Source organism: Mustela nigripes, chromosome 9 (genome assembly GCF_022355385.1).
Source record: "Mustela nigripes isolate SB6536 chromosome 9, MUSNIG.SB6536, whole genome shotgun sequence".
In the NCBI taxonomy this organism is placed as follows: domain Eukaryota; kingdom Metazoa; phylum Chordata; class Mammalia; order Carnivora; family Mustelidae; genus Mustela; species Mustela nigripes.
In genome coordinates, this window is record NC_081565.1 from 20978855 (window position 1) to 21000225 (window position 21371).

Sequence of the window (21371 nt, forward strand, 5' to 3'; positions counted from 1 at the left end):
GTAGCAGAGTCAGTTCTCAAGGGTCTGTTTAACTTTCAAGCCCAGGCTATTAGATGGAAAGAGCATATATAGAACATCAGAGCCCTGGGACCAGGTCAGCGTGTCCTGCTCGGTTTTGCTACTTTCTGGCAAGGAATTGTTCTGGCTGTGGATAAAGTTAAATAGTTCGGTATATACAATGCGATAAGGGAAAATTTCACCCTCAATTACTTAGGCTTGTTAATAAGGTTGCTCAGTTGCTCAGAACGTTTTTCCTTCCGAAGCAAACTGTTACGAACTTGGTAGGCCCCATGGAATCCACCACATGGAGAAGTTACTCTAATGAGCTTACCATGTTTACGCAGCCAAGATTCTAGACTGGTTAGAAAAGGGATAGTTTGTGAGCATTAAGAGGTCGCAGGGCATTAAAAGTCAGAATGACATCACCAATCTCAGGGAAAGATGCTAGGTGCTTCTGGACTTCATGAAGACAATGGGTATCTTTGATATTGTTTGTGGACAAGATGGAATTATTGATTGGCTGACGGTATAGTGCGACTGTAACGGGAGACTCGGCGTGACCAGTGGCTAAGGGTGTGGTCCTGGAGCTACATGCCTGGTTTCCAAGTGTGGCTTTCCCACCACTGAACGTGCGTTGATTTTAGTGTTGTTACTTACCCACTCTGTGTTTCAGCTACTTCCGCTGCAAAATGGGGAGAATGATAGCATCTAGCTCGTGGCGTTATTGTGTGGAATAAGATGAAAATAATTAGTAATAAGTAATGAAGGGTTTAGAACAGTGGCTGGCCTGTGCCAGATGACACACAGGAGTCATCGGGATTAGCGCTCATTATAACAATCATTGTTATTAGGTTGTTGAATGACTGGACACAGAGCAGGCCGATTAATGACTGTGGTGACTCATGCAGAGCTGATCGGTATCTAGAAACTCTGTCTTTTCCCTACCATTGCTACCTAGCCACATTTTCCCCTGTGGTACTGGTACCGCCTGTTTCTACTGAAAAATCCATTTATTCCCACTCACTGTCTTCTGAAGAGCCTGGGGCAGATGGGCAGGCCGGAAGATGATTACTGTGACAAAGGTATATGTCCACATTTTACAACCCCCACCCTTGGAATACAGAATCTTGATAAGCTAAAATGATGGATCCCGTTCTAGGAACGCATGCTGGATCCTGCAGGGTTGAAATCATCTCTAAAGTTTGTGCTGGATTGAGATTGATTTCATTTCCTATGCTTTAGATTTTAAGAATCCTTTGTTAACTATTATCCAAAAGCCCATGATTTTATATCAGCAGCTGTGTTGTTTTTTTTTTAAAGATTTAATTTATTTATTTGAGGTGGGGAGAGAGACAGAGCACAGAGGGAAAGGGAGAGGGAGACGCAGGCTCCCCGCTGTGCAGAGAACCCGATGTGGGGCTCGATGCCAGGACCCTGAGATCGTGACCTGAGCCAAAGGTGGACGTTAACTGACAGTCACCCAGGTGCCCTGTTATCAGTTGTTTAACTGAGTTTTTATTGGTTTCGTTTCTTACGTCTGTTGTTGTCGTTGTTTTTAATTATGTTTCCCTTCTTGACATTCTTTATTCTGATGTTTTTCTCTGGCTTGAATGTTTTTCAAAATCTTTTTCAGAAAAGAAATGTCAAGGGTTGCCTGGGTGGCTCAGTTGGTTGAGCTTCCAGCTCTTGATCTTGGCTGAGGTCTTGATCTCACAGTTCTCAGTCTGAGTCCTGCGTTGGGCTCTGTGCTGGGTATGGAATCTACTAAGGAAAAAAAAAAAAAAAGATTAAAAAAAGAAATGTCAATGGTATAGTTTCTGAGATCCTTCATGTTCTAAAATGTCATACCTTGACTTAAATATAGTACTATGTCTTGCTTCCTTTTCCTTAGAACTCTGTAAATATTCCATTAGTATTTGGTGTCTCAGACAAGAAATCCTAGGTCAGATTGGTTTTCTTTTCTTCAAGATTACAATTCCTTTCTCTCTTGTTTCATAGATTTTTCTTTTATTCCATGAAACTCAGATGACTTCCATTTTTCAACATTAACGCCTATCACCTCAAAAGGTGCTTTGGATGTGAATGCATAAGCAGAAGAAATTTTCCCTTTGATATTAATTTTTAATTAAGATTTATTTATTTATTTGAGAGAGAGAGAGAGAGAAGGAGAGAGAAAGAGTGTGAGCACAAGTAGGAGGGGCAGAGGGAGAGAGAATCTCAAGCAGACTCTGTGCTGAGCAGGGAGCCTGACTTGGGGCTCAGTCCCATGACCCTGAGATCACGACCTGAGTTGAAACAAAGCGTCAGGCACTTAAATGACTGAGCTACCCGGGTGCCTCCTGCAATTTCTCTTAAATGAATATCCCATATTTTGGATCTGTCCTTATGTTGGCTATTGTCTTATAGCTTCTGTCTCCTATTATTTTTTTTTCTATGTGTTTTTGGCAAATTCTTCAAGTTGGAATTTGCAAATTTATTTTCCAGCAGCGACCAACCTATTATTCAAAGCCTCTATTGGGTTTTTATTTTTGGCATTCACATTTTGTTTTTTCCCTTTTGGAAAAGATTTTGTTTGTTTATTTGAGAGAGAATGAGAGTGAGAGAGAGAGCATGAGAGGGGAAAGGATCAGAGAAAGAAGCAGACTCTCCACTGAGCAGGCAGCCTGATGCGGGACTTGATCCTAGGACTCCAGGATCATGACCTGAGCTGAAGGCAGTTGCTTAACCAACTGAGCCACCCAAGCACTCCCCACAGTTTATTTTTAATTTCCAAGTTCTCATTGTATTTTTCAGAAGTTCCCCTTTTTTCATTGATTGCAGTGTCTCCTTTTTGTTTTTTGTGTTTTTTTTGGAAGATTTTATTTTTAAGTAATCTTTACACCCAGTGTAGGGCTTGAACTCATAACCCCGAGATCAAATGTTGCATGTTCTACTAACTGAGCCAACCAAGCACCTCAATTACAGTATCCTCTTAATTTCATTTGGACTTCTGCATCTCTTCATATGTCAAGAGTGTTTTGGTCATCTATTACTGCATAATGCTACTCCCTGCCCCCTGCCCCATCCCCCACCCCATTTAATGGCTTGTAACAATTTATTATTACTCACAATTCCATGGCTAGGTGGTTCTCTCACTCATATGGAAACAACTCATATGGCTGGGCTGGAGTGGTAGGTAAAAGAAGGCCTCTTTTACATTCTAGGGCCTTGATGCTGACTGTCAGTCAGGACACCTTAGTTTTCCAGGAGGCCTCTCTCTTGATGTGATGTCTCATCTTTAGGGTGTCCTCTGAGTGACTTCTCTGCCAGGCATGATATCTTGGATTTCCTTACAGCATGGCCACTGTATGCCAGCAGAGGGAGAGACGAAGCTGCCAGTCGTCTCCCAGATCAGGTTCACAAAAGGCACAGCGTTGACTTCTGCTGCCTTCTGTTGTCCAAAGCGAGCCTCTAGACCAGCCCACAGGGAGGAGGAATGGATTCCACTCTCGAATCCCCAAGAAATGGCCAACCATCTTTAGAGATGATCTCCCAGATTTTCCCCAAAGTTTGCCGCGTTAGAGATGTACGTTGATCAGAACTGGTAGATTGTGTGGGCTCTGTCAGCAGTTACAGTAATGATTGCCTCCTAAACAGTGATCAGTGAGCGACGAGGAGGTCATTGGCCCAAGACCCAAATGCAAACAAAAAGGAGAGTATGATGAGTTTTGATAAAGTCACAAACAAAACGTAAAAGGGTTCTGGTATTTTCTTCCTTCTTTTGTGAAACTATGGTGTTAGTAGGTTTGAGAAAACAAAACAAAACAAAATGCTCTGCATCTGGCAGAATAGAATATTGGCCACTTTATAGTGGTCCTTCCAAAATTGCCAGCCTTTGCGATCCCAGAGCCGGGTAACAACCAGGTTTTCCTCAGTCTTGCTATTCTCTGCTCTTGGCTCCCCTGCCCCCTGTCCCCTGCCCCCACCATGGTTCTTGCAAGTGTCCTGGGAATAGTCCCATTTAACTTAAGATTTGTTTGTTTGTTTTGTTTTGTTTGGTGAAGTCGGTGTGTTTATGGCTCTGATGGCATTCCTACAGTTTTAATTTTGTTCTCCAAGTCATTTCTGGGGGAAAAAATCTGCTAACTGGCAGAGAGGTTTCTTCTCTGGTCTCTGAATTACTATGTGGTGTTTACTGCTGTACCTGATACTTTGGGCTGTCTTCAATCAAGGAGAAAAGTCTGCCAAGGGGCATGTATTTTTCTTTTCAAAGCTTGTCTTAACTTCTTGTAATCTTGATAAAATTAGTGAGACTCTTCTGAATTTTCCTCTTATTACCTGACTTGCCCCGTGGTCATGAGCTAGAAAGCATTTTTCACTCTGGTTTAAATTGTTTTATATTTGGAATTCTACTTCAGTTTTTTTTTTTCTTTCTTTCCTTCTTTCTTTTTTTTTTTTTAAAGAGAGGGGCAGAGAGGGAGAGAGAGAAAATCTTAAGCAGGCTCCATGCCCAGCAAGGAGCCTGACAAGGGACTTGATCTCATGACCTTGAGATCACGACCTGAGCCCAAACCAAGAGTCGGACACTTAACAGACTAAGCCTCCCAGGGGCCCCATCCTTCAGATATTTTCAGGTATGAGGTAGAGGCCATCCTTATTTTGTAGTGATTGAATTTTTTTCGGCATGCTTCTCTGGGGCTCTTTTTGTTGCGTGTCAGTTGGTGATAGTTGTTGGTTTTTGTAAATTCCCAAAACAACATTGACAAGGATTTATTGAGCACCTTTTAGTACTGGTGGCATAAAGGAAGGGTATATGAAAATAACCTTTGAGGAATGAAATAAAACTCATGATGCCCTTGCAAACAAATGCATCCTTGTTTGCAAGGGGAGATTGAGAATGTGAGAAATGGCTGTTCCAATGCCCCTGTGCCCCTGTGTTTCCCTTTTTATTGTTTTTTCTCTCCCTTCTTATATCTGGGTCTCAAGACATCGATGAGTGTGAGGTTTCCGGCCTGTGCAGGCAAGGAGGTCGGTGTGTGAACACTTATGGAAGCTTCAAATGCTACTGTATGGATGGATACTTCCCAGAGAATGGGCCTGAACCTTTCCACCCGGCCAGAGACACCACGTCATGCATAGGTGGGTGTCTGCCAAAGAAGGGAGCTTTCTGAAAGTGGGATTCTGCTCTCAGATGACTTTCTTCTGCTGGGAGCCTGTGTCTGTGGGGCCTGTGTTGGGGATGTGAGTGGAGATTATCTGTTCCTTTGCACATCTGTACAACCTATTAAATAAAGTCAATATTACCGGGCAAAAGGGTTGGCTATCTTAGATTAAAAAAAAGAAAAAAAAAAAGCTACACTTGGTAAACTTCCGGGATTTTTAGCAGTTAGTAGATATTCTCCCACGAAACATGATTTTATATAGTAAACATAGCTGCCCTCTTAAAGACCAGCCATAGAAAAATGACTCTGAAAATTACAAAGCTGTATATATCTGAAGGTGTTTTGCAATTCAAATGTTTTACTCCACTGGGCTAGGCTTCTCTATAACTAGTGTAAATTAGTGAGGGTTGACTGCCAAATCTCATCAGCTTTGTGTCTGTGTAGATGCTATTACTGATGGAAGGCCAGAAGATTGAATAGAGACAGTCACTGGATACATGCCCAGAAGTCAAAATGGAAATGAACCAGTCTATGTAAAATATCGCTCAGATGTGTGTGTGTGTGTGTGTGTGTGTGTGTGTGTGTAGGGAAAGGGGACGATGGGGTAGAGGTGGAGAGAGATGATGAGTTTTGTAAATTCATATTCACATAGTAATGAATTTGACGTTAATTTATTTTCAGAAATAGACTGTGGCCTCCCTCCTGAGGTCCCAGATGGCCTTATCGTCGGAAATTACACTTCTAGGCTTGGCAGCCAGGTGCGTTATGCTTGCAAAGAAGGATTTTTCAGTGACCTGGAAGATACAGTTTCAAGCTGCACAGCTTTGGGCACGTGGGAGTCCCCAAAATTACATTGCCAAGGTGAGTTTTCAAAAGGTCCAGGATCCCAGCTTCTGTAGTTTTGAGATTGTTTTCATATTTCTCTCTGAATTTCTCTTTACGGTGGTGAATGAATTAAATAGATCCAGTAAGTTCCTGTTGTCTCCAAGAGGCATTCTAGTTGATTCTCTTGGTATTTTCAGGAATAGTTACTGGCAAATCATGATAATTCCATCTTTTATTTTTCTACGTTTGTAAGTTAGGTTTCTCGTGTCAACCCACTTGGTTAGTACTTTCAGAACAAAAAGTTAAATAGTAGTGTTGACTTTGAGTATCCTTATTCATGACTTTCATGGCAGTGGTTTTAGTGTTTCATGATGCGTTCATGATCTTGGCTCTTTGACATGGATTTCTACTTATATTCTTATACACACTGACCCAGTGCCATGTGCCAGGGGCTGTTCTAAGCACTTTATATCAATTGACTCAATCAATCCTTACAGGATCCCTAGGAGTACTATTATTATCCCATTTTACAGATGAGGAAAGTGAGGCATGGAGAAATGAAGTAATCTGTTCAAGGTCATATAGCTAGTGATAGAGCTGAACTTGAACCCAGAAATTCTGGTTTCAGAAGTTGTATTCTTTTTTTTTTAAGATTTTATTTATTTATTTGAGAGAAAGAGAAGGCTCATGTGTGCACGTTGAGGGGAGAGGGGCAGAACAAAAGGGAGAGAGAATCTCAAACAGACTTTGTGCTGAGCTCAGAGCATGACACAGCGCTGGATCCTAGGACACTGAGATTATGAACTGAGCCAAAACCAGCAGTCTGATGGTCAACCGACGGAGCCACCCAGGTGCCCCTGGCATTATATAATCTTAAGGAAGCCACTATCTAGTCTCACTCTACTGGGGCTTAAAAAATTCAGAAATGAGTTACGTTTATTACATCTTTTAGACGTGTTCAAGTGATCATATACGTTTCTGCTTTAACCAAGTCATATGGTAAGGTTATATTTTTAGATTTCCTGATAATGATCTTACAAACTAATATCTGGAATGGAGCCTTCTTTCTGGATCTTTGTTTTTTTTTCTTTTTATCTGGATTATATTTGCTGAACTTTACTTAGAAATTTTACATTAATATTCAGAAGTGAGGTTGGTTTATTTTCTTTTTTCTATGCCATCGTTGTTGGGTTTGGTATCAGTATTATTCTAAATTTTAAAAAAAGAATGTGAAAAAATCTCTTTCTTCCTTCTCTGGACTACAATAAATAGAATTTTTAAAGGCTTGGGAGATTTCACTTGCAAATTATCTGGATGTGGCTTTTTTAGAGAGGTAGTCCTTGGGCTATTTTAAAAAACCCTATACTTTCAGGTCTAAGTTTCCTATCCTTTTTGGGGTCCACTTTGGTAATTGACATATTCCTATGTAATATAGGAGAGAAGTAGAAAGCACTCATATTTATAATTTTCTGTAGTATATTCTGTAGTATATATTCTGTAATATTATAAGTGAAATATTGGAAACAATCCCAAATTTCTATCAATGGGAGATCAATTAAATAAATCATGGCATGTAAATGAAATGGAATATTATGTAGCCAATAAAAATTACATTGGAAAATAATATTTATTGACATAGGTTAGGCTTAACAGTGTATTACTGAGTTATCAATTATATGAATAACCTCACATGAATTTTGAAAAAGCTCATATGCACATATATGCTCATGAAAGTTTAGAAGGTGATGCGTCAAAATATTAACAGTGGTAACTTCCACTGGGGGGATCCACTGGGGGGGGATCCAGGATCCAGGGATTTTCATATATGATATTTTTTCTTTATTGAAAGAATTTTTTTTTTTAAGATTTTATTTATTTATCAGAGAGAGAGAGGGGGAGAGAGCGAGCACAGGCAGACAGAATGGCAGGCAGAGGCAGAGGGAGGAGCAGGGTCCCTGCTGAGCAAAGAGCCCAATGTGGGACTCGATCCCAGGATGCTGGGATCATGACCTGAGCTGAAGGCAGCTGCTTAACCAACTGAGCCACCCAGTCGTCCCTCTTTATTGAAAGAATTTTAAATGCCTTAGACAAAGTAACAAAGCTATTTTCCATTTTGGAAAAAAGGAAATCGTTTTCACTGAATTTACTGCATAGCTAGGACCTCCCAGTGATGTGTTTGGCTAAGTTAATTCTTGTACTGTTCTGATTTGTGATTCAGGCTCTAAACACATTTTTAATAGTTCATTGTCATCTTGGGGGTTAAGAAATTCTAAAAGTACATTTTAGTTCTCACATTATCTTTCGGTTGGTCAATTAAAATGCAGAACTTGGATTAAAGTGTGCCCTAATGCATATCAAAGAACTCCCTAAGGATTTATATAGGAAAACCCAAATGAAAGAGTTTGTGTGACTTTGAGAACTAGTTGTCATCTGGATTATTGGACCGAGAATGGGGAAAGTTAATTTGGAGGAGAGTACTTGTTACATTCCCCAAAGAACTGTTATTTGGAAGATCTTCGCTTCTTTTTTCCCTCCTTAATAACGGCTCCGTCTGCCTGCTGACACCCTGCTTCTCCTCCCCCGCGTCACCACATGGCCACCAGCTTCTCAAGGCTGTGTCTGCTCCTCTGAGCACCCCTTCTTACTTACCCTTCATCATCCCTGAGACTCCAGAAGCCTAGCCGTGGGCCAGCCGGCACTGCATTTTCAGCTCCAAGATCTAAAGCCACTGGAATTGGGAATTCTACTGACAACACTAGCAAACTGTGAACTTCCAAGTTGCTGAGGAACAGGTACTTGGTAAGGGAGCAGCTGTGTGTCACGGACCCAGCTTTTGTGTCTGATTTCACTGACTTCCCCATCAGAGAAGGCACAGCTGGTAGACCCTATCGTTTGCCTTCTCTGTGTGCCACCGTGGCCAGGACCCCTTGACATGGGTCCCCCTCAAAGCGAGCCTCAGAAGCAAGCGCTGGAAGTGAGAAGGAGAGCTCCTAATGCCCAGGGCTTCTGTGGCTCCCTCTTCTGATTTAGGGAGGGATTTATGGCAACATTAGTCCCCCATGTCCATCAGCTCTCTAGAGAAGACAGTGTCAGTCTCTGGTTTGCGCTTCTTATTATTTTACTAGGACTTTTTTAATTTTCAGAAAAGATGCAAGTTTGTATGTGGGAGCCTAAAGAAATTAAAATTTTAAAAATTCAGCCAAGCCAGAAGCAAAGTGAAGGAATCTCTTCAACTGTGTTGTCATCGACAATCAATCTAGAGCCCAGGTCTGATGCTAGATATGCTGTAGCCCTTGTGACCAAGACCATCAGGGTTCTGGGAGAAGAGCAAACACAGGTCCATCATGAACTATGATGTAATGGTGAACTCCTATGTATTATGTGAGAAGAATGAATAAATGCTAAGGGTTCTCACAGGAAGGAGGATGATTCTGGAGAAGAGGTGATGTGTGCTCTCCCCTTAGTGTAGTTTGCTTGCCGTGTAAGAGTGTGGTGAGGACTGGTTTATAGTGGAGGTAGACCAATTGGAGGGTTCTGGGGGGAAAAAAAAATCTGTCTTCTAAGACAAAATCCAAACTCCTAACCATGGCTTCTGAAGCCAGCAGGGTTTTTGGCCTTTTTGGCTTCTTTACAGGTTCCATTTGCCATCATTCTCATGAGATTATCATTCTCACCAATAGGCCAAGCTTTTATCAACCTCAGGGCTTTTGCACATGCTTCTCCTGTTACTTATAATACTGGCCAACCACCTTAAACTTTTTTTTTTATTGTGGTAAAATACACGTGATAAAAAGTTGACCATTTTCACCACTGATAAGTATACCATTCACAGTGTTGCCCAACCAGCACTGTTACCTATCTCCAGAATGTTTTCATCATTCCAAACGGAAACTCTGTGCCCATTAAACAATAACTTCTCCCTCCTATGTCTCCCAGCCCCTGGTAACCTCTGTTCTACTTTCCGTCACTGTAAATTTATGTTCTAGGTACCTCATGTATGTGGGCTCGTACGATATTTGTCGTTTTATGGCTGGCTTATTTCGCTTTGCGTAATGTCTTCAGGGTTCATCCATGTTGTAGCAGGTGTCAGACCTTCATTCTTATTTAAGACTGAGTAATATTCCATTCTGTGTATACACCACATTTTCCTTATTCACTTGTTTGTTCATGGAGTCTCCCTGTTCTTGGCATAGCAAGGGCCTTCTTGTCTTTCAAGTTTCAGCTTCGGTGTCATCTCTGACAGCATTCTCTCTCTTAGTCCCCAGTATACAAGCACATTATTTATGACCATTTTTGTGGTTTATGTCACTCCTACTGGACTGTGAATCTAAGAGCTCTGTGACCATGGAGTCTTGTACAGCATGATCTCTCTAGCATCTGGCACAGGGCCCAGCATACCTAAGAGCATACCTAAGTCCTGTGGAAGCACCCGAATCCTCTTCAAAAGGTGGCACAGACCATGGCGGGCATCGAGTTGGCTCCCAGACTGCTGTCCAGCCTATCCTGGGCTGAGCCTTGCTGAAACCCGGGCCTCTTCTTTGGTTTCAGTTCTCAAGTTTCATGTCTTTTCCTGATACCACGTCTTCTGACTTTGTCTTCCATATCTTCACGTGGGCTTCTCACTTGGCGTGACCTCTCAGTGCAAGCCAGGCCTTGGAATGACTCCTGGTTTTCCCCATATCCACGCAAGTGGCCCTCCAAGGAGAGTGGTCTAGCACCGTGGGCTGCTGGCAGAGGCAGAGTTTCTCCTTTGAGTTGGTGAATGACGATGGGACATGGTTTCTAAAGTCTATGAATAGCAGAGCCTGATTTCTCCAAAGGTGGCCAGCACTTTAAGGTGGACAAGGTTTTCTGTAAACATTGTCTCATCTGATCTCTAGAAATGCCTTTTGAGGTGGTTAATTGGTTATTTCTCATTTCACATATATTCTATTTACAACAGATAGGGGATGTTCTTTTTCATTCTCACCAGAGAGAAAGTGACTTACCTTGTGTCACTAGCATATGTATCAATATGAGAACCCAAAGCACTTTCTTGAAGGCAGAATCCATGTTAGAAACAACCCTTGTGAGTGCTGGAGGTGGGAGGCGATGAGGAAAGGCTGGAGGGCCTGGGAGTCCAAGGTGTGGGCTGGGACCTGCCCTGAAGAATACGTATTATTGTGGAGACAACTCTTCATCTTTTGAGGTTCTTGTAGTAGAGCCCCATCTCTTCTCTGCCAAGCTGAGAGTATTTGACAAAGTTTTTATGTAAATGGACCACAAATTAGGGTATTCAGGTGAGGGGCAGTGGACAAGTTTTGTTGCACTGCTCTCTCAGGATTTTCATTCAGGCTGTGGAGAAGGTTCACATGGAGGCCAAGCAGGAAAGAGTGCTCTGATTCACTCGTGGTGCCTGCCGTGGGGCAGGCTGGACACAGTGGCAGCCACGTATCTTGTGTTTATCTTCTGTGTTCCAGGTAATTGTTTGAAATGGATTTTGGGCACCTCATCACATACTGATCTTCTCAAACATTTAGGAAGACCACATTGATTTCCTGCCTGCACACAACAAATCTCTTGTGTTATCCTTTTGCAGTGTAAATGCCACTTACAAATGTTCAGAGTCACTGGAGTGTGCAGAACGAACCATGATGCTGGTTATGAGACTGCCACAGGGTGGGGAAGTGGGAACCTTAGAATCAGAAAGACTTGTGTGAGTTTTGGGCGAACCACTCGGCAGTTCCGGAACTAGCTCTAAATTTCTCTCAACTGGTTTCCTTCTGTAGAAGGGGTAAGATTGTTTCCATCCTGTAGAACTGCTATGAAGATTTAATGAGAAACAATGGTAGAAAGCACTCCGTGCTGCCAGATACATAATCACATTGTAATGAGACAGTCATGATCTAGGGGGGAGTGGCAGGTAGTGTCTCTTACCAAAATGTCAGATCTTTGCGAAATTTCCCACCATAGAAGGGAAAGGTCTAAAGTTCTCCAGCTTTCACTTTACCTAATTTATTAGTTTTCAGTTCAAGTATTCTGCCTACAAGTAGAGCATTAAAATGAAGAGTTTTAATGTTACTTTTGGAAAAAAAAGAAAGATTCATGTGCAGTTCAAAGCGTCAACAACCATTATCACCTCTACAAATGAAAGATCCTTACAGGAGCAGACGTTGAAAATTCTTTTTTTTCTTTCCAGCACTCACGCTTTCACCTATTCTGTCACCCCTGCAGTTTCTGGAGTCTTCAGATTCTAGCTGTTTTCATACCAGATGCTATTTGTTGACAATAAGTGTTGTTACGTGAAGTGGAATTTTTTTTTTCTTCTTCCAAGTGAGCTTTCTCTATGAATATGATCAGAAGGAAATGCATTGTTCATCAAGGCTAAAGTTCATGGAAGACTTGGGAATACAAAATACATCAAAAGTTATTATTATTATTTTCTGCTGCCTTAAGGGCGAGTGGACTTTTTGGTACTAATGAGCTCATTAGCTTAGTCACCGCAGTTAATAAGCTCTCCTTGAGAATGTGCTTCGTGGCATCGTACAACCCTCCCATTTTCCTTTGATGATCGTAATAACATTTTCTAAATGCAAGTTGCCACATACTGAGATGCTAGATTCCAACCCCCCACATCGATGATACGTGGAATAAAGAGCTCAGATGATCCTGGAAGGAGGCTCTAACTACATGTGGCCAAATTACGAACATGGCATAAAATACGTGAAACTTCGTCGTAAGGTTACATTTATTCAGCCCCATTCCTTAGGCCGTATTTCTTACCGGTACACATCACAAAGATTAATATTCATAGGAATAATAACTCACATGACTGTAGGGGGTAGTCTAAAAATATGGGATGTAGGTATAGCCCATGGAGAGCTTAGCATGATGGGAGGGAAAGGAACATTTTTCCAAATGAAGCAGATGAAGACAATAAAGGTCTAAGTGCCGAATTATTTGATCCAGAACACAAGTATAGTGGAGACTCTGGTGTTAATCTGCCTGACCATTTGGACTCTTCCAATCTGCCCCACCCCACCGATTTCTAGGTGATCTGTAATTCTGCTTTGACTCTAAGGCACAACAGGGACATTTCTGTTATTGTTGTGTAAATGAAAACTGACTTTAATATGATTTTCTTCAGTTTTCATACTTGTTTCTGCTCCTCGGCCAGAGCTTTCCAGCTAGTAGTTTATTTCTCTGGAAAGACTTTTCTTGAGTCAATATCAGCCTGTGGGATAGGTCTATCATTCATTCCCCTGGTAGCTGGCAAGATGTCTGCCTCAATTTATGGACGTTATTGGTCTTTTTTTTTTTTTTCCTTTCTCAGCTTGGTATTTATTGCTCTCTAAAACAGTCTTAGATGAAGCCTTATATTACTATGTTATTTCTGAAATCAATCACATTATTGTGCTGATGTTTCTAATGAGAAACTGCCATTGGGGATGATACCAGTGGTACAGTCCGTTGATTAGGTGTTATAAATTGCTGATACCTTTCATCAAACAGTTTTCCTTCTGGAATGTTTTCTTGGGTTGCATATTAAAGCTAGTAGTGTAGATAAACATTTTTACCTCCAAGATATGAAATGGAATTATAGTATGAATGTGGTCCTTGAAACAGGCACAGCACAGTCCCCCCCCCCACCCCATTTTGAAGTTGATTATTTGAATGAAATCAAAGATAGTGGGGCGGTAAGGAAAAATTCCCCACCATGGGGGCGCCTGGGTGGCTTAGACAGTTAATCATCTGATTCTTGTTTTCCACTTAGGTCATGCTCCCAGGGTGGTGAGATCTAGCTCCACATCAGGCTCTGTGCTTGTGCTGGGCGGGAGTCAGAGGGGAGTCTGCTCCTCTGCCTCTCCCCCTACTTATGCGCTTATGCTCTCTCTCCCAAATAAATAAATCTTAAAAAGAATTCCCAGCATGTTCATAATTAGTTGACTGTATTGCTGACACATCTCCAAACGTTGTTCCTTCATAATATAATTAGCCAGAGAAATGTGTGCTTAAATGAACACCCCTAATGCATATCTAATGCAGATTTGTTTTTCTTTCTTTTTGGTTATAAACTGTTTTTAAATGGCTTAGTTCCTTGTGATAGTGAGAACTTTGGGCATTTCGTGGAGAACCTTATTTTTCTTACTACCTATTGCAGCCTCCGTTGGATTGATTTTGGAGTCTTTCTTAATGGTAGCCATCTGCTTTCTTGGGTACCACTAAGTCTGAGTAGAAGTGGTGGAGGCTGCCATCCCTCTAAAGCATGATGGGAATATCTGTGACAGGGCCATATGCCAGGCCAGAACCAGGCCAGAACTCCGTTATGGGGTTAAACATCAGTACTAAGAAGGCTCCAGGGTATCACACAGATGTAAGGTTAAGTCTGTTTCCAGCAGCTGTCTTGCTCTGGGAAAGCTGTGGGAGACAAGATTTGGAAGAGGGAGTTGTTACAGAACTCTTCCATCTGATTTGAATGCTTCATTATGCAACCTTTCCTCCTGAGGTTTTAGCTAACTTCTCGCTCAGTCCTGTTCAGGGCCTAGACTGGGCCCCTTTACTGTAAGACTCCCCAGATTTAATGGACCTGGACTTTGGGGGTCATACATCCCATGGCTTGAGTACTGGCTCTGTCTTCTATTGGTGGTGGACTTTTGAACGTGACTTAAGTTCTTAGGAGCTCTGAGGGGCTCTTAAGCTCCATATTCATATCTTTAAACTTTGTGAGGAAGAAACCACCTACCTTGCAAGGTTTTCTTTGATGAATAAATGAGATAGTATATATTTAATAGACATGTTTAGTAGGACTTTAATGAATGCTACTATGATTAAAGTGATTGAGGTTTGGGGCACCTGGGTGGCTCAGTGGGTTAAAGCCTATGCCTTCGGCTCAGGTCCTGATCCCAGGGTCCTGGGATCGAGCTCCGCCTAGGGCTTTCTGCTCAGTGGGGAGCCTGCTTCTTCCTCTCTCTCTCTGCCTGCCTCTCTGCCTACTTGTAATCTCTGTCTGTCAAATAAATAAATAAATAAATACATCTTTTAAAAAAAATTAGTTTCTTTTCAGCGTAACAGAATTCATTGTTTATGCACCACACCCAGTGCTCCATGCCCTATGTGTCCTCCATAATACCCACCACCTGGCTCCCCCATAAATAAATAAATCTTAAAAAAAAATAAAATGATTGAGGTTTGAACAAGATTCCCAGAATTCCCTGGTACAACACTGATATTAATTTTTATGAGTCTTTTATTCCACTTTCATCTCTGTGGCGTTTGGTAGGTATGAGTTCCCTCTGTTGGATAACAATATAAAGGTAATGTGTACCTGTCTTGTTATTTATACTGACAATTTCCTGATGCCTCTTTCTTTCCTCAGGGGCTGTTACTCATATCAAAGGAACATTTGTTATATCTCAAACAATGATAAAGTAGTGGCAAGCTATCGATGAACAATTACTTATTGTATTTACTATGCAAAACGTATTATTTTAAGTAGGCTTTGTGGGAGTTCAGGAGATGATCAAATAAAGATTCTGTTCTTTCCAGACTGACCATATATTTGGGAAGACATAATATATTCAGAGAAAGACATTAAGCCCTCAAGCATGTGATGATAAATGGTAGCTATTTCTACTAGTATTTAATTTAGGTTCTGAGCTGAGCGTGTGCATAAAACTCAAACTTGGAAGCTTGTAGAAATGTGGATGTCAAGAACCCAACTCCGTACTACTGATTCGGAAGACTTATCTCTGGGTAAGGGGAGAGGCTGTGCTTTACAAGTTCCCTAGGCAGTTCAGATGTACAGCTGCGGTTTAGAACCATGTGTTTAATCCAAGTCATGCTAGAATCCACTCTATCTCTCACCAAGGGACTATCCATCTTGAGTAGCTATGGGACGGGAACTCACCAAGTCATGGTTGCCCACCACTGGGCATCTCCCTGAGTCTCTGAACTGTAGTCCCCAGAGACTGAGCTACTGATCTCTCATCAACTCCCAAATTTAATATTTTTGGTATGAATTTTTAAAAATCTTATACTGTTATATGCCTTCCACTATTCTTAGTCACATCCAAAGGTGGAAGCCAACATAGGTATCTTCTGTACTCCTATACCTTTAGAATCTGTGCTTCTCCCTTAACCCAATGATCTATCACTAGGTTCCTTCCCAAACCTCTCCAATGTGCTGTTTAGAATTCCAGCTTCAAGGTCCATAAACCTACATAAACCCTTACACTCAATCTCTTCACTGCTGTGCCCTCTATTTCCTGCTATAGCTAAACCCTAGTTTTAGCTAGAAGATATTTTAGATGTCAGCAATGACTGGGCAGCCTAAAGAAACATTAACCACCTGTTTGGTTGGTTGCCCATACATATACTCATGTCTTGTTTTGGGCTGGTTGATACGTCTAAAGGTTTGGTACCGGGAAAAACATGACGAGGGCTAAGAGGCCTTGTGTCTGGTACACAAGTATGAAAAAGGAATAAATCCCTATGAGCAAGTATGGGACTTTTGAGGTGGGCAGGGTTGGAGGATTTATGAAATGTCCACCTGGTTCTGGTCCCATAACTGCTGATGATGTGAATCTACACTGACCAGAGACGAACTTTTCTTTATAATCCCAGAGCCCAGGTGCCTGGGTGGCTCAGTTGGTTAAGTATCTGCCTTTGGCACAGGTCATGATCTCAAGGGTCCTGGGATCCAGCCCCACGTCAGGCTCCCTGCTTAGTGGAGAGCCTGCTTCTCCCTCTTCCTCTGCTTCTCCCTCTGTTTGTGTTCTTTCTCTCCATCAAACAAATCAGTAAAAATCTTTAAAAAAATAAAATAAAATCACAGACCCAAGAGACTGGGTTGGGTGGGTTGAGCTGCTTTATTGACGTTCTCATGAAAACTTCAATTCAACAGATGAAAGCTTGCTCTGGGAAAGAACTCTGGGGTTCTACCACAAACCAGACATCCACAGTGGGGCAGAACCATGTGCAGTTCCATTAAATCCACCAGTTCTGTATCAGAAGCTCATTGAAGAGAAGCTACCTGTTTCTAAGGCCAAGAATGGTTGTTGGGGGGGGGGGCGCCTGGGTGGCTCAGTGGGTTAAGCCGCTGCCTTCGGCTCAGGTCATGATCTCAGGGTCCTGGGATCGAGCCCCGCATCGGGCTCTCTGCTCAGCAGGGAGCCTGCTTCCTCCTCTCTCTCTGCCTGCCTCTCTGCCTGCTTGTCATCTCTCTCTGTCAAATAAATAAATAAAATCTTTAAAAAAAAAAAAAAGAATGGTTGTTGGGGAGTTGGGAACAGATCATACCATTTTCTCTATCTTGAGTTCTTTGTCTCAATAAATTCACTTACACTTTATTTTTTTTAAGATTTATTTATTTGAAAGAGAGAAAGAGCACAAGCAGGAGGGGCAGAGGGAGAGGGCGGGAGAAATTCAAGCAGACTCCAACACAGGGCTTGATATCAAGACCCTGAGATCAGGACCTGAGCTGGAACCAAGAGTCAGAGGCACTTTGCCCTTATATTTGAAAAGCCTGCATGTCAAGACTGTGTGATATTCCTTGGCTTTCTACAGACTGGGGAGAAAACTAAACATTAGAGTGAACAGCAGAAATGATATATATATATTTTTTCTCTGTATTTGGGTATAACTGGGACTCTTGGCTGTATTTGCAATGACTATAACTTCCTTATTTTAGATTTATTATGCTTTCCTGAATAAAAGTGTATGTATGAACTTCCCACGACTTTGTGAGGAATTTGGCATGCTCGTTTCTTCCCTTTGCCTCATTGCTCAGAGTTTTTGAAATAACTTGGAATTTTATTTTCAAATTATTCCTTTTTTACACCGTTCAACTTTTCATCGTAGAATCCTTTACTCCTAGTTATATCAAGCTCTGCAGCCACATTTTAAAAATTTTGTCAGGAAGAGAGAACACAAGCAGGGGAGTGGCAGGCAGAGGGAGAAGCAGGGTCCCCACTGAGCAAGGAGCCTGATACAGGACTTGATCTGAGAACCCTGGGATTACGACCTGAGTCTAAGGCAGACGCTTAACTGACTGAGCCACCCAGGTGTTCCTCCAGTCACATTTAAATGATTATGGAGACTTAAGCTACACATCATTTATATTTCATTGCTTGCTAGTGTTTCTTCTAAAACCTTCCCTCTCCTTTTAGGATATTAATTCTGGTTCATTTTATTGTTGTTGTTGGGCTGGAGGTTTTTTGTTTGTTTGTTTGTTTTTGTTTTTGTTGTTGTTGTTGTTTTTTCTTATTTATTTGACAGGCAGAGATTACAAGTAGGCTGAGAGGCAGGCAGAGAGAGAGAAGGAGGAAGCAGGCTCCCTGCCGAGCAGAGAGCCCGATGCGGGGCTCGATCCCAGGACCCTGGGATCATGACCTGAGCCGAAGGCAGAGGCTTTAACCCACTGAGCCACCCAGGCGCCCCTGTTTTTGTTTTTTTTAACAGAAAAGATAAACGTATGGATTTTCAAAAATTGCAAAATATTTGAAGATAACGTTCTTCTACTCTTACATGAAGTAAAGTTTGGCTGAGTCTGAAATGGTAGCATCATAATCCATTTCCTTCAGATAGTTTCTGTAAATATTCTAGTGTGCCCTAGTAGTCAGAGCTGCAGAGAACAAATTTCAAATCAGTTTTATAATTCTAGGCTTGTCTCCTTCTATGCAGCTGATTTTTTTCCTTTATAGAAACATAAAGTGAATGTTTAGACTATATATATACTTTCCCTATTAATTTGTTTTAAAAGTTCAAAGATTTTGTACCTATTTCACTTAATAATCAGTTGGCAACAAAACAATAATTATGTTATCATCTACTTAGGAGTTTGTGATCTCATGATACGTAGGAAAAAGTACCTACTTTTTTTTAATAAAAGTACCTACTATTTTTAATATTTAAAAAAACCTCAGATGAATTGTTTCATTGACCAAAGAATTCTCTGTAATGTAAATAATCTTACAATTGGAATATTTTCTACGTGTACACGTTTGTAAGTTTCACCGAATTGGGGCATGTCTATTTTTTCTACTTCCGAACAATCTTCTTTTTTTTTTTTTTTTAAAGATTTTATTTATTTGAGAGAGAGAGAGAGAGCATGAGAAGGGGGAGGGTCAGAGGAGAAGCAGACTCCTTGACGAGCAGTGAGCCTGATGTGGGACTTGATCCCAGGACTCCAGGATCATGACCTGAGCCGAAGGCACTCCCTTAACCAATTGAGCCACCCAGGCATCCTCCGAACAATCTTCTGTATCTGCAGCTGGATTATTTGATGGGGTTCATGTTTTCTCTTTCGCATATGAGGGAGTCTCTATTGCGGCAAAATGTTTTTTTCCTAAAATGTGAACTCTAGGGCTAGAAGCTGGGGGTTGTAACTTGTGCTATGCTTCTTTCCTTTGCAGAGATCAAGTGTGGCCGTCCTCCGGAAGTACGCCATGCAGTGCTGGTGGGGAATCACAGCTCCAGCCCAGGCAGTGTGGCTCACTATGTCTGTCAAGAGGGATTTGAGAGCCCTGGGGGAAAGATCACTTCCGTCTGCACGGAGAAAGGCACTTGGAGGAAAAGTGCTTTGACATGTACAGGTATGGACTTTTGTTCTGTGGGGCTTCTGTTTCCTGGAAGCAAACAGCCCATAGGAGCTGGGGACCGCCCGCTGTCCCCCTCCCCCCCCCCCCCCCCCCCCCCCCCCCCCCGCTCCCTCTGTGTACTGTGCCTGGCTGTGACATTTACCTGAGTGGGCACCTGGCTTTAGGTGTGTTGGCTGAATCCTGAAGATTTAGAGGGTGGGGGGCACCTGGGTGGCTCAGTGGGTTAAGCCTCTGCCTTCGGCTCAGGTCATGATCTCAGGGTACTGGGATCGAGCCCCGCATCGGGCTTTCTGCTCAGCAGGGAGCCTGCTTCCCCCTCTCTCTCTGCCTGCCTTTCTGGGTGCTTGCGCTCGCTCGCTCTCTGTCCAAAAAAAAAAAAAAAAAAAAAAAAAAAACCCTTAAAAAAAAAAAAAAGATTTAGAGGGTGGCTTGGAAAAATAAACTTGGGCATCGTCTTCTGCAACTCATCTGAAATCACAGTGATTCCCGTCTCCTCTACGTGGCTGGCTGAGAAATGTTTCTCCATGAACCGTTTTCTCCGGGAGCATACTGGAAAGTCCTAACTTAGCCCATGTTGGCAGCTTTTCAAAGAAAAGGTGGTGTAATGGGTAAAGAGGTTTTTTTAATGTTTGTTTTTAAATTTTTAATTGTGGTCAAACACATACAACATAAAATCTACTGCCTTAACCATTTTAAAGTATCAAGTGTATTCACACTGTTGGGCAACTCATTTCCAGACCCTTTTCATATTGCAAAACTGAAACTCGGTACCCGTTAACCAGTAACTCCCCACTTCCTCCTCCCTTTGGCACCGCCATTTTATTTTCTGTTTCTGTGGATTTGACGAATTTAGATACCTCATATAAGCAGAATCAGGCAGTGTTTGTCCTTCTGTGACTGGCTTACTTCCCTTAGCATGATGTTCTGTGGATTCATCTGTGTTTTTGCAAATGGCGGGGTTTCCTTCTGTTTAAAGGCTGAATAACATTCCGTCATGTGTATTTGCCACATTTTGTTGATCCATTCATCACTGAGGGACACTTGTGTTGCGTCCACCTTTTGGCCATTGTGAACAGTGCTGCTGTGAGGATGGGCATGCAGATATCTCTTTGAGAGCCTGCTTTCATTGCTTTTGGGTATATGCCCCAAATGGGGGTCCTGGTGAAAAGGGGTTCTGAAACAGCAGTGCAAAGTCCAGCAGTGTCATCTGTGGGCTGTGTGTCATCGGGTAAGGCGTGATTTGCTTAGATCCTCGGTTTCTTCGTCTATAAAAGGGGGAAAATAAAGTCTCCGTTTCCTATTTCAAGAGTTATTGAGAGCGAATTGAATGAGACCCTTTATGGGGAACACTTTGAAAAGTCTAAAGCACCTTCTACCTGTTAGGTCTTTTACTGAAATTATTGGCCTGTCTTGAGGAAGGTCTTCTTATGAGTCACAAGTAAGCACTTCCTCATGCTTCAGTTCATAGCACGGCCTCCAAGGGACAAGGTAGGAGAAGGCAGTGACTGTTTGTGAGGGTTAGGCACGGGGTGTGACAAATAGTTGTTCTGGGCAATGTGTTTTTAGATGTTGACGTGCTTGGCTCTAGTGACAGATCTCTGAAGAGTGAAATCTCAAGGCAGCTTTGGGCTGGGTCTCTGGTTTGACCTGCGGCAGAACTGTGGTAGCATGTCTTGGGTCTTGCTGTTCAGAGCTTTCCATGGGAAAGTCTAGCCAGAGCAAGCAAAACATGGGGACTGCTAGTGATTAATTATCCATGGAGCAACAGTTCCTAATCATGCGGGGCATAGGAATTTGGTGAACTCTATCAAATTGATTTAATAGGTAT

General features: G+C 42.1%; 1 protein-coding gene across 5 annotated transcripts in view; it reads left to right on the forward strand.

Moving 5' to 3' along the window:
• SUSD1 (sushi domain containing 1) overlaps positions 1-21371 on the forward strand; it is a 130651-nt gene that overhangs the window by 22066 nt on the left and 87214 nt on the right. For all 5 annotated transcript variants that reach the window (XM_059411063.1, XM_059411060.1, XM_059411061.1 and 2 more), the window contains exons 4-6: positions 4966-5118; positions 5823-6002; positions 19358-19537. In XM_059411063.1, the coding sequence (XP_059267046.1) occupies positions 4966-5118; positions 5823-6002; positions 19358-19537 (513 nt within the window). The remainder of the gene's footprint in view (positions 1-4965; positions 5119-5822; positions 6003-19357; positions 19538-21371) is intronic.